Source organism: Melanostigma gelatinosum (assembly GCF_949748355.1).
Source record: "Melanostigma gelatinosum genome assembly, chromosome: 7".
Lineage (NCBI taxonomy): Eukaryota > Metazoa > Chordata > Actinopteri > Perciformes > Zoarcidae > Melanostigma > Melanostigma gelatinosum.
Window position 1 is genome coordinate 14,839,240 of NC_136640.1, and position 11,382 is coordinate 14,850,621.

Consider the following 11,382-nt stretch of genomic DNA (forward strand, 5'->3'; position numbering starts at 1 on the left):
ATCTCTGAATGTAAGGTGGGCTCGACACAACTGTTATGCAATTATAAAAAAAGCTAAAAGACAAAACAAAAACTGCATTGAGAGGAAACTAATTTGACAAAAGAAGAGAGAACAAGTTTAAATTGCCAGTAAACCAGTAAAACAGCCCAATAGAAACTTACTCAAACTACATGATTGAGGTTCATATACAATAATTGTTTTGTTTTTTGTAAGAAAAAAGGGAACAAACCAGTTCAATCCCACTTCGAAACGATGGTGTGAGCTGACATCATTACAGTGGTGGCTGAAAACAGTATTCCTGCTCAACAGTAAAAACGTAGTAATAATTTTTGATCAGAAACACAACTATTTATCATTATACCTGTTCAACAAACTGGTAAATACCAACAAAAATGCATTTTTGTTGTTGTGCTAGTGCTTTTCTCACTATAATTGAGATTTTGTTCTTTTGGAACTCAATATGTATTTGAAGTACTAAGGAAACTCCTGTAGGTGTGTGGAAACAAACAAGGAGGCGAGTATTCCCTTTGGCTGCACCTTGTGGCCGTTTATTTCCATCCATACAAAACATACACACATTCACTTCCTGCCACCCTTTACCCCCCCTGTCACCAGGGTTACGCCCCTTTCCTTAAAGGGGCCCCATGAATTCGGTCGTCCCCTACATGCGCACCCCGCAGAATTTACTAACTCCCGAGATTAGTCCCAACCATTAATGTCTCGGGGCCCGGATCAACCAACCAGCCCGACACCGTGTCTCTGGGGCCGGAGGCAGGACCACCGTTGAAGGCCCCCCTGGGTCTTGTCGTGCTGAGGTGGGAGGGCCCGAGGCCGCCCCCGCCGTGGGGGTTCAGCCAACCGTACCGGTTGGTCCAGGTCCAGATGTGCTGGTTTAAGGCGGTCAACCGACACGTATTCCAGCTTGCCGCCCATGTTGACCTTCCAGGTTTTGTCTCCGGTCTCCAGCACCCGAAACGGCCCGACGTAGGGGGTTGAAAGGGTCCACGGTGGCCGTCCTGGTGAACGAACACATACTCCGCTGACCTGAGGCTGGACGGGACATATGACTGTGGAAGGCCGTGCTGTGATGTGGGCACTGTTTTAAACAGCCTAGCTTTTTCCAGGAGCGTTTCCCGCTGCTGGGTTGCAGACCAAGGGTCTGTGACTTTGGGGATGAACTCCCCCGGGACCCGCAGTGGCTGTCCATAAACCAGCTCAGCCGATGAAGCCTGCAGATCGTCTTTGGGGGCTGTCCTGAGCCCCAACATGACCCACGGAAGCCTGTCCACCCAACTGCTGTCTTTGAGACTGGCCCGGAGAGCAGCTTTCATCGACCGCATAATCCATTAGCCTGTGGGTGGTAGGCGGTAGTGCGATGGAGCTTCATCCCTAGGCTTCCTGCAACTGCATTCCACAGCTCTGATGTAAACTGTGGGCCTCGGACCGAGGAAACGTCAGCTGGGTCTCCGAACCTGGCGACCCAAGCCTGAATAAACGCACGAGCCACCTCATCCGCCGTTGTTGATGACAACAGGATAGCTTCTGGCCAACGAGTGGTTCGGTCCACCATCGTGAGGAGATGTGTGAAACCACGGGATGGGGGCAAAGGTCCTACCAAGTCCACATTTACGTGATCAAACCTCCTTTCTGGAACCGAGAACTGTGCTAAAGGGGTCTTTATGTGACGGTGCACCTTGGAGCGCTGGCACACCACACAAGTCCTGGCCCACTTCCGTATATCCTTTTTCAGCCCACGGCAGACGAACTTTGCTGAGACCAACTCATGCGACGCCCTCTTACCAGGGTGTGACAGACCATGAATAGTATCAAAAACCTGTTGTCTCCATTCGTCGGGAATAACCGGCCGCGGCTGGCCTGTGGAGACGTCACACAGGAGCGTAACGCCAGTTTCACCAAACGGGACCTCCTCCAACCGCAGTCCCGTAACTGCCGTCGTCAACTCCTGGACGCCCAGGTCTGTAACTTGATCCTCTGCCATCTTGTTATAGTCCAAGCCTAACTGGACAGCCCCGGTGACAGCCCTGGAGAGATAGTCTGCGTCCAGGTTTTCCTTGCCCGCTACATGCTGTAGATCGGTGGTAAACTCTGATATGAAGGAGAGCTGCCGCTGCTGCCGTGCAGACCATGGTTCGGTGCTCTTACTCATGGCAAACGTCAGTGGCTTGTGATCCACAAACGCAGTGAATGGCCGAGCCTCCAGCAGGAACCGGAAATGCCGAATGGCCAGAAAGAGGCCGAGGAGCTCCCGATCAAAAGTGCTGTATTTCCGCTCATTAGGCCGCAACTGTCGACTGAAGAAAGCCAGCGGTTGCCACGCCCCTTTCACCCACTGCTCGTGCACTGCGCCCACCGCATAGTCCGAAGCGTCCATGGTGATGGCAATCGGAGCCTTAGGTGACGGGTGTGCCAGCATTGTTGCGTTTGCCAAAGCTGTTTTCGCATCAACAAACGCAAGTTCCCTCTCTTCAGTCCAGTCCACCTGCTGTTTGATGGCCTTGCCTTTCAGGGCTTCGTACAGGGGCCGCATCACTTCCGCTGCTCGGGGAATAAAGTGATGGCAAAAGTTCACCATGCCTAAAAACTCCTGCAGGGCCCTCACCGTGAGTGGGCGTGTAAAGTAAGTCACTGCCTCCACCTTTGCCGGGAGGGGGAGCGCCCCATCCTTTGTGATGCGGTGTCCCAGAAAGTCAATGGTGGTCAACCCAAACTGGGACTTAGCCGGGTTGATGATCAACCCGTGCTGGCTGAGTCGCTCAAATAGAGTCTGGAGGTGAGACCTGTACGCCGCTCTCGACGAACTGGCCACCAGGATGTCATCCAGGTAGACAAACAGGAAAGGCAGGTCCCTCAGCACCGTGTCCATTAGACGCTGGAACGTCTGCGCTGCATTTTTTAGGCCAAATGGCATCCTCAAGAACTCAAACAGGCCGAATGGAGTGATCAGCACAGTCTTGGGAATGTCCAGTGGGTGAACGGGCACTTGATGGTAACCTCGTACCAGGTCCACTTTCGAAAACACCACACTATCTGATAAGTGGGTAGAAAAGTCTTGAATATGTGGAACCAGATAGCGGTCCGGGATCGTTGCATCGTTGAGCCGGCGATAATCTCCACACGGGCGCCATCCGCCCCCAGGCTTCGGGGCCATGTGCAGGGGTGAAGCCCACGGACTGTCGGAGCGGCGAATGATGCCCAGGCGCTCCATGTTTTCAAACTCTATCTTGGTGATGGTGAGCTTTGCTGGATCTAGGCGCCGGGCATGTACCGGTGGGCCGGTGGTAGAGATGCTTGACCGTGGAGAAGGTGGCTGCGAGAGGTCTGGGAACTTGGCCAGCAGACTCAGAAACTCATCAGCCGCTGCAAGCATGTTAGTCAACCTGGTAGAGCCCGCTCCACTTAGTGTACATGGGTAAGAGCAGAAAGTCACAGCATTTATCAGGCGGCGGCCCTTGACGTCCACCAATAGTCCATAATTGTGTCGGGATGCCCGACTTGCTGCGACGCAAATTCAATATACAGAAATGTCCCTTAATTAACAGGTCCCATGAAGTGACTCCTAGTGGAATGTGTTTGCATGCCTCATGGAGGCTGTAAACCACATCTGACAAAAGCCAGCACAATAGCGGTTAGTTCTTAAAACAGCTTGCGGGAATTACCCAACATGCTGCACTGTTCATCTACCTTCATTTAGTGTTGTACTGATAGCTGGGTTACTGTAATTAATATTACAGCATTTGGAACTTTATGTTTAGACCTTTTAAGTTGAATTGACCTCTACAGTGACATTAGTTGATGTAAGTAAAAATTATCTTATATTGCTTTGTTCTTGTTTATATTTTACATCCACTGTGCTTTCAGAGTTTACCCCTTGATGTGTATTTGAGGTAAAGAAAATCAATAAAAAATAAAAATTAAAGATGAGCTTCAATAGCACAAAAATAATTAAGACCTCAAAACTTTAAGTGAAGAACAGACAATACATCACATAATTGATGTTATCACAATGATGTGAGTTTGTCCTGCCTCCCACATGCCTGTGCCCTGATGGGTGGTGTCAAACTATGACCAAAACCACCAAAGGGGATGACACAGACCTGCATATAAAGGTAAACAATTGTTCATGAAGCTCAGAGGGTGAGGAGGGCAGATATGGGGGCATTTCTGGACCGATATTTGTTGTTGTATGTCTACCTGATCTTGATTTTGTCCTCTTCCTCCTTTTTCGTATCAGAGTCTTCCTCTGTTTTCTCATCTTGTAAATTAAGGAGACAATTTTATCTGAATGGGATGCACAAGCCTGGTGATGTGGTTTTGGGTGGGCTGTTTGAGGTCCACTACACCTCTGTCTTCCCTGAGCTGTCGTTCACCTCAGAACCAAATCAGCTCACCTGCCAAGGGTAAGTGTCACACTCATATAGCAGACAACATGCGTGGGCAATTATAAATCATGAATTGCTTTTTAGTGGTTAACCGTAACATTTTATGTATTAGTTTTGCCACTGTAGGGTTCAGGCATGCCATGACCATGGCCTTCGCCATTGATGAGATCAACAAAAACTCCCATCTTTTACCTAATGTGACTCTGGGATACAGTCTTTATGACAACTGTGGCACACTTGTACTTGGATTCAGTGCTGCATTGTTGCTGGCTAGTGGTCAAGAGGAGCAGTTTCTGCTTCAGGAGAAATGTTTGGGGACCCCTCCAGTCCTGGGGATTGTGGGTGATTCCACGTCAACATTTTCTATCGCCACCTCTGATGTGATAGGTTTATTCAATTTGCCCATTGTAAGTTCACCTTCTTCAGTCTTGCTGTAGCTGAGCTTTTGATGTGCCATATTTGAATGTATTTAGAAATTTAAAATGATAGGACAGGAGATGGACATTAATTCTCAGCTCCAGCGTCTCAAACAAGCTTTTATTTGGTAAGAAGGGATCATCTTCATTTAGATTTGAAAAAGGGGAATCGTTAAATACGTGACATTGTTTGCATGTTTCTGCTAATTTGCATGAGAAGTAAAACCTGCGTACATACTATGTTTCTTTATAGGTGAGTTACTATGCCACATGCTCCTGCCTGAGTGATAGGCGACGGTTTCCAACCTTCTTCAGAACGATCCCAAGTGATGCTTTCCAGGTGAAACTCTGGCCTACAAATAACAAATGCAAAATGTGTTTCCGATGAAGTGTATTGAGCTTTAAAACATGTTCTGCCAAATTAAATGCCAATTAACTTTATTTTATTGTGTGACATGAATGGATATGTTTCCTCTGAATGATCATTCAAAACTCTGCTTTAATCCGCCCGCTCTCCATTCATAAAGGTGCGTGCTATGATTAAGATTCTAAAGCGATTTGGCTGGACTTGGGCTGGTCTGCTGGTCAGTGATGATGACTATGGACTCCATGTTGCCCGAACCTTCCAATCAGACTTGGCTCAGTCTGGTGGAGGTTGTCTAGCTTACTCAGAGATTTTGCCCTGGGGTGAAGACCGTGCTGAACTGAAGAGGATTGTGGAAATAATGAAGAAATCAACAGCTCGTGTGGTCATTGTGTTTGCGCATCAGATCCACATGATTCAACTCATGGAAGAGGTATCTTATCTTCTCAACCTGGTCTCACTCCCAACATTTTAAATACTGTCACTTGGTCAGTGCCCCTCTGCACCTGATACTGATGCATGGAGGCAACCTTTAGCTTCTGTATGCCATGAACCAAGCTTTCAACTAACTCTAATGTAAACCGATCTGCTTCAATATTAGACGATTAAAACAAATGATGTAGGATAAAGTGAGCGATAGTCCACTGGGTCAAACAAATACAGAAAATTTACCAAGGAGACCACTGACTGTATCCTGTTTGAAACAAAAAGTCAATGTTGACTTTTTGTTTCACGTCAGTCCCGTGACCCAAGTGAGTGAGTCAAGTAACTCATCGGGCACTCGCTCGTCACATGAGTCATTAATCACTTGGTAGTCACGAGTTGTTAGTCAGTCAAGATAATTTCAACCACAAACTTTTCCTAACCGGCCTAAGTGGTTTTGTTGCCTAAACCTAACTTTCTGTTAAGACGTAAGTTTGTTTTAAAAAGACACTTTGCATGTAGAGAGTGGAAACTGATATTCTGTCCCTGACACATCCAAAGCTGATGCCAGAGGGGTACCTGGAGTTTCATAGTTTAAAGCTTAGAGCCAATGACCAATTATTTAACGAGGTGGGGGAGAGAACGTGTTCATCTCTTTTCTAATTCAGCCCTACAAAGTAGACTATATTTGTTGTATGAAAATGAATGAATTTGATTAAATGAAATACACAGGTGGTGAGGGAGAATGTGACAGGCCTTCAGTGGATGGCCAGTGAAGCCTGGTCAGCAGCTGCTGTGCTCCAGACCCCACGCCTTATGCCATACTTGAGTGGCACTCTGGGCATTGCCATCCGCAGAGGAGAAATACCAGGCATCAGGGATTTTCTATCAAGAATATGTCCTGACATACATATAAGTAGTAGTGGTAATAATTATGGACATAGCATGGTAAGATGGTAACCTTACAATCAGATCTGTAATTCCAATAACAATGTAATTTCTGTTAAGACTTTGTTTCAAATACATTTCAGGTCATGCAGTTTTGGGAATACACATTTCAGTGTAGATTTGCACCACCTCCAGCAGGTTGGATGGAGGCTGGTGGAGAACTATGCACTGGACAGGAAGATCTAGAGAGTGGGGGGGCTGAGTTGTTGGATGTTTCTGATCTCAGGCCTGAGTACAATATTTACAAGGCGGTGTATGCCCTGGCGTATGCTCTTGATGACCTGCTGCAGTGCAAGGCAGGGAGAGGTCCTTTCAGCAGACACAGCTGTGCCACTTTGCAAACATTGGAGCCATGGAAGGTGTGATATCAGTTTACACTCAAGCTGTTTAGTCTTTGAAAACAGACGCTGTATTTTGAGGTGTAACTGAAATATATTCTGTGGAAAGAAGAAATTATTAACTCTGCCATTAGCAGGCCAGTTTGACCCTCCTGATTGTCTTTGAACAGAAGACTAAATGTTTCTAGAAGTTTCAAGACAAGATAAAATTCCTTTGATTTTTTTCTGTCAAACATACTTAATCAATGGCGACAGTGGTTGATCAAATTTAGAGACCTTATATTGCACTATATTTGAAAGCTTGCATGACTAAATCCGCAATCTATTCCACAGAGCATTTGAAAGCATATGCAATCAACAACAGTATATTTTCATTTGAGTCTCCCCTTCTTTATTTTTATTGTACCCCATTTATAGCTCATGCATTACCTGGAAAAGGTCAACTTCACCACATCATTTGGTGATCAAGTTTCCTTTGATGAGAACGGTGATGCCTTACCAATATATGATGTGATGAACTGGCTGTGGCTCCCTGATGGAAGAACTAAAGTTCAGAATGTGGGGCTTGTTAAGAAGTTGGCCTCCAAAGATGAAGAACTCACACTTGATGATGACAAAATCTTCTGGAACTTTGACTCCAAACAGGTTACACCTTTTTATTGTACCTTTTTCCTTTACCGTAGTACTGTATGACACAATAACAGAATCAAGCAGTGTAGATAACTGTGATAAAACTCTTACAATCCTATCAGTCACCCCTGTCGGTGTGCAGTGAGAGCTGTCCTCCAGGTACCCGCATGGCCAGAAGAAAGGGGCAGCCTCTTTGCTGTTTCGACTGTGTACCATGCTCTGAGGGAAAGATCAGCAATGACACAGGCTGGTATCATTATAAAAACATATGTTACATTTTTGAAAATGAATTTGTTTTCGGGAATCTTGCCCTTATTGCCTAGGTCAGGGATTCCCAAAGTGGGGTGCCTCTAGGGGGTGCGCGAGAGGAAAAATGTAATGGCGGTGCAGTCCTGTCTCCTAAAAATTACGTTCCCCCAAAACTAAAATGCATTCTCAATTACGTTTTACCACGAACGTATTTTCTCCCTGATTACGTTTGTGTTTGACGTACAAATACGCTTCTCATCAACATATCTTTGCCATACTCTAGTCTTTATTATTTTTCTGTGATCTGCCTCGCCTCTACCCCGCCACCCACGAGTTGTTGACCCGCGGCCTGTTCCGAGGGTTGACAGACCTGACGATCGGGTGCCTCACGGCGGGGACGGCTGGAGACCTCGCGTCCCAGCGCCAACGAGTGAGCGCCCGCCACTCGGAACCATAAAACCAAGTCCCGGATTTCACCCGGGGGACATTCTGGAGGTATTGTGACCGGGTGATGTGCCTCGTTGCTGGGGAGGTATGAGCCGAGAGTGGCGGGGTGTTATGGAGGTATATATTACAACTCGGTGTTGTTCCTGTGCGTGGATGAGCACATTTCTGCCGGAGACAGGCGGCGTGTTGTGGTAGTATTCTGACCGTGTAATAGGGAGGAGAGGCGGTGGTGGAGAGGGAACAATGTTAAAGAGATGGTGGAATGTATGATTGGAGAGAGAGAAGCGAAAAAGTTGGACGTGATCCCGGTGTCCAACAACACTGTCGCGCGCATCGATGCTTTGTCCGAAGACATCCTGGCTACATTGGTCGGTCGCGTGAAGAAGAGTGAGTTTTACTCTCTGCAAGTAGACGAGCCTACAGATGTGGCCAATCTGGCCAATCGTCCGTTACCTTCGTAACGTTACGTCCGTTACCTTTTCGAAGGCACGAAAACAAACGCCACACGCGAGCAAGCTGTTCTCTCATTCGTCCGATTTTTATGCGGCTCTGTTGCTTTTTTTTTTTAAGGTGTGTGTGGGGGGGGGGGGGTTGGGGGTGCGTGAAGCTGGTCGGGATGTAGAAGGGGGTGCGTGCCCTAAAAAGTTTGGGAACCGCTGGCCTAGGTGATGCACATCCAATGTCAGTGTTCACAGATGGGAGAGACAATGTCCTTGATGCTCTGTTATCGTGTTTTCATGCAGATTCAGTGGAGTGCACCAGTTGTCCAGAGAACTTCTGGTCCAATGCCAAGCGTGACCACTGTGTTCTTAAGAAAACTGAGTTTCTCTCCTACCATGAGCCTCTGGGTATCTGTCTGACAATGACCTCATTGTTGGGAACATTTATCTGTGCTGTTGTCCTGGGAATCTTCACCTATCATCGCAGTACACCCATAGTACGCGCCAACAATTCAGAACTAAGTTTCTTGCTCTTGGTGTCACTTAAATTATGTTTCCTTTCTTCACTGCTGTTTATCGGCCGGCCCAGGCTGTGGACATGCCAACTGAGACATGCAGCATTTGGGATCAGTTTTGTGCTTTGTGTCTCATGTATTCTGGTAAAAACCATGGTGGTGCTGGCTGTGTTCAAGGCCTCCAAGCCAGGAGGTGGAACCAGTCTAAAGTGGTTTGGTGCTGTGCAGCAGAGAGGGACAGTTATGGTTCTTACTTCTATTCAGGCAACAATCTGCACTGCTTGGATTGTCTCTGCCTCACCAGCTCCCCATAAAAACACTCAATACCACAACGACAAGATAGTTTATGAATGTGTAGTTGGGTCCACCGTTGGTTTTGCTGTTTTACTGGGCTATATTGGCTTACTGGCTGTCCTCAGCTTCCTGTTAGCATTTCTGGCAAGGAATCTTCCAGACAACTTCAATGAGGCCAAGCTCATCACTTTCAGCATGCTGATCTTCTGTGCTGTGTGGGTGGCCTTTGTCCCTGCTTATGTCAACTCTCCAGGCAAATATGCAGATGCAGTGGAGGTTTTTGCCATCCTGGCCTCCAGTTTTGGTCTCTTGTTAGCACTATTTGGACCCAAATGTTATATAATACTGTTGAGACCAGAGAGGAACACAAAGAAAGCAATCATGGGCTGCAGCATCACCAAGACATAAAGCAGCACTTATAACAGGCCTACTGTCGTTAATTCACGTTAATTTAAGATTGATCTGCTTGTAATTGATCTACATTGCAGCTGTTGTTTTAAGATCAGAACTTTCTTCATCCTACATGAAAGAAAAAAGTAGGAGGAAATGGAAAGGAATAAAGCTGTTTATAAAGAACTGAGTCGACCATCAGGATTGCCTCTTTTCTGGTTCTTTACTCTTTCCTGGGATTTGACAGAAACATAGTGTTCTACTGTCTGACTCTCTGGGATAGTTGTACCGTCATGTTGACACAATATATGACATACTTTCATTCCACATGGCCTGGCACCAGTATTTTACTCACTTACCTTTTGATTCATCTTTACTCTTTCTGAGATATAGTCCACTCCCTAATTGCATGCTCCGAAGCCCATCATGCGTCAACCCAATAAGGTGAACACCATGAACCCTCTTCATGGGCTTGTACATGACTATGAAGAACCCACACTAAAGACTGAATCCTAATAAAGGCGCCGTCACATCCTACGTCTAAAAACAAATAATTGTGTCGGGATACCCAACTTGCTGCGACGCAAATTAAATTTACAGAATATGCCGCTTAATTAACAGGTCCCATGAAGTGACTCCTAGTGGAATGTGTTTGCATGCCTCATGGAGGCTGTAAAGTGTAAACCATAGCTAACAAAAGCCAGCACAATGGCAGTTAGTTCTTAAAACACCTTTCAGGAATTTCCCAAAATGCTGCACTGTTCATCTACCTTCATTTAGTATTGTATTGCTAGCTGGGTTACTGTAATCAATATTACAGCATTTGGAACTTTATGTTTAGACCTTTTAAGTAACCGAGAGCCCCCCTTGAGGGGGGCTACGGAGAAAGTTTAGCGTACAGCATGTCATACAATGCACTTCTGAGAAACGAATATAATGAATGATACACACATGTTATATACCCACTTAACAAAGAGATTATTGGCAAAAATATCATGTAAGCCATTGTAGCAGAAGGGAGCTTTTACCATTCGCAGGGCCTCGGTGTCCCTTTTAATTACAAGGCCAACACTAGCCAATCACGGTGGGCGGGCATCATATGAATGCGATGGGGATTCCCTTTGCTCCCTCCTGACGTCAAACGTGTGTCCCGCTTCTGGTCTGCCGGACATCCGCCGCTGTGCAGGTATGCAAGAATGCGGCAGCATTGTTTCTCCCGGTCATACTGTTCTGGTGTTATATTGGCTTTCATTATTTTGTAGACTATCTCTGGGGCTCCCCTCGTCCTGTACTGGTGATTCACCTGTGGATCTGTTGCTGCCGGTAGCTACACTACATGCCCTCCTCCCCCCTTCTGGAGTCGACGAATATTGCCTGATCGGGGACTTTTGATTGGGTTCGAGCGGAACGCCGCCAGAAAGCGGCTACAGCTAACTCGGCTGATGTTCAGGGACGCTGCTGTTTTGTTTACCGGTGTTTTGCCTACGGCCGTGTTCGACGAATGGCTTTGGCCTACTGGGTTCGTCTA

At 46.7% G+C, this 11,382-nt stretch overlaps 1 protein-coding gene across 1 annotated transcript; it reads left to right on the forward strand.

Annotated features, from left to right (window-relative positions):
* Positions 1-4,170: 4,170 nt before the first annotated feature.
* LOC306779648 (extracellular calcium-sensing receptor-like) lies at positions 4,171-9,872 on the forward strand (the record flags this gene model as incomplete). Its single annotated transcript, XM_079271625.1, has 9 exons — positions 4,171-4,418; positions 4,513-4,807; positions 5,070-5,156; positions 5,344-5,613; positions 6,336-6,551; positions 6,635-6,910; positions 7,307-7,534; positions 7,642-7,765; positions 8,959-9,872. The coding sequence occupies 9 exons, from the start codon at positions 4,171-4,173 to the stop codon at positions 9,870-9,872; spliced, it is 2,658 nt and encodes an 885-aa protein (XP_079127751.1).
* Positions 9,873-11,382: the final 1,510 nt, after the last annotated feature.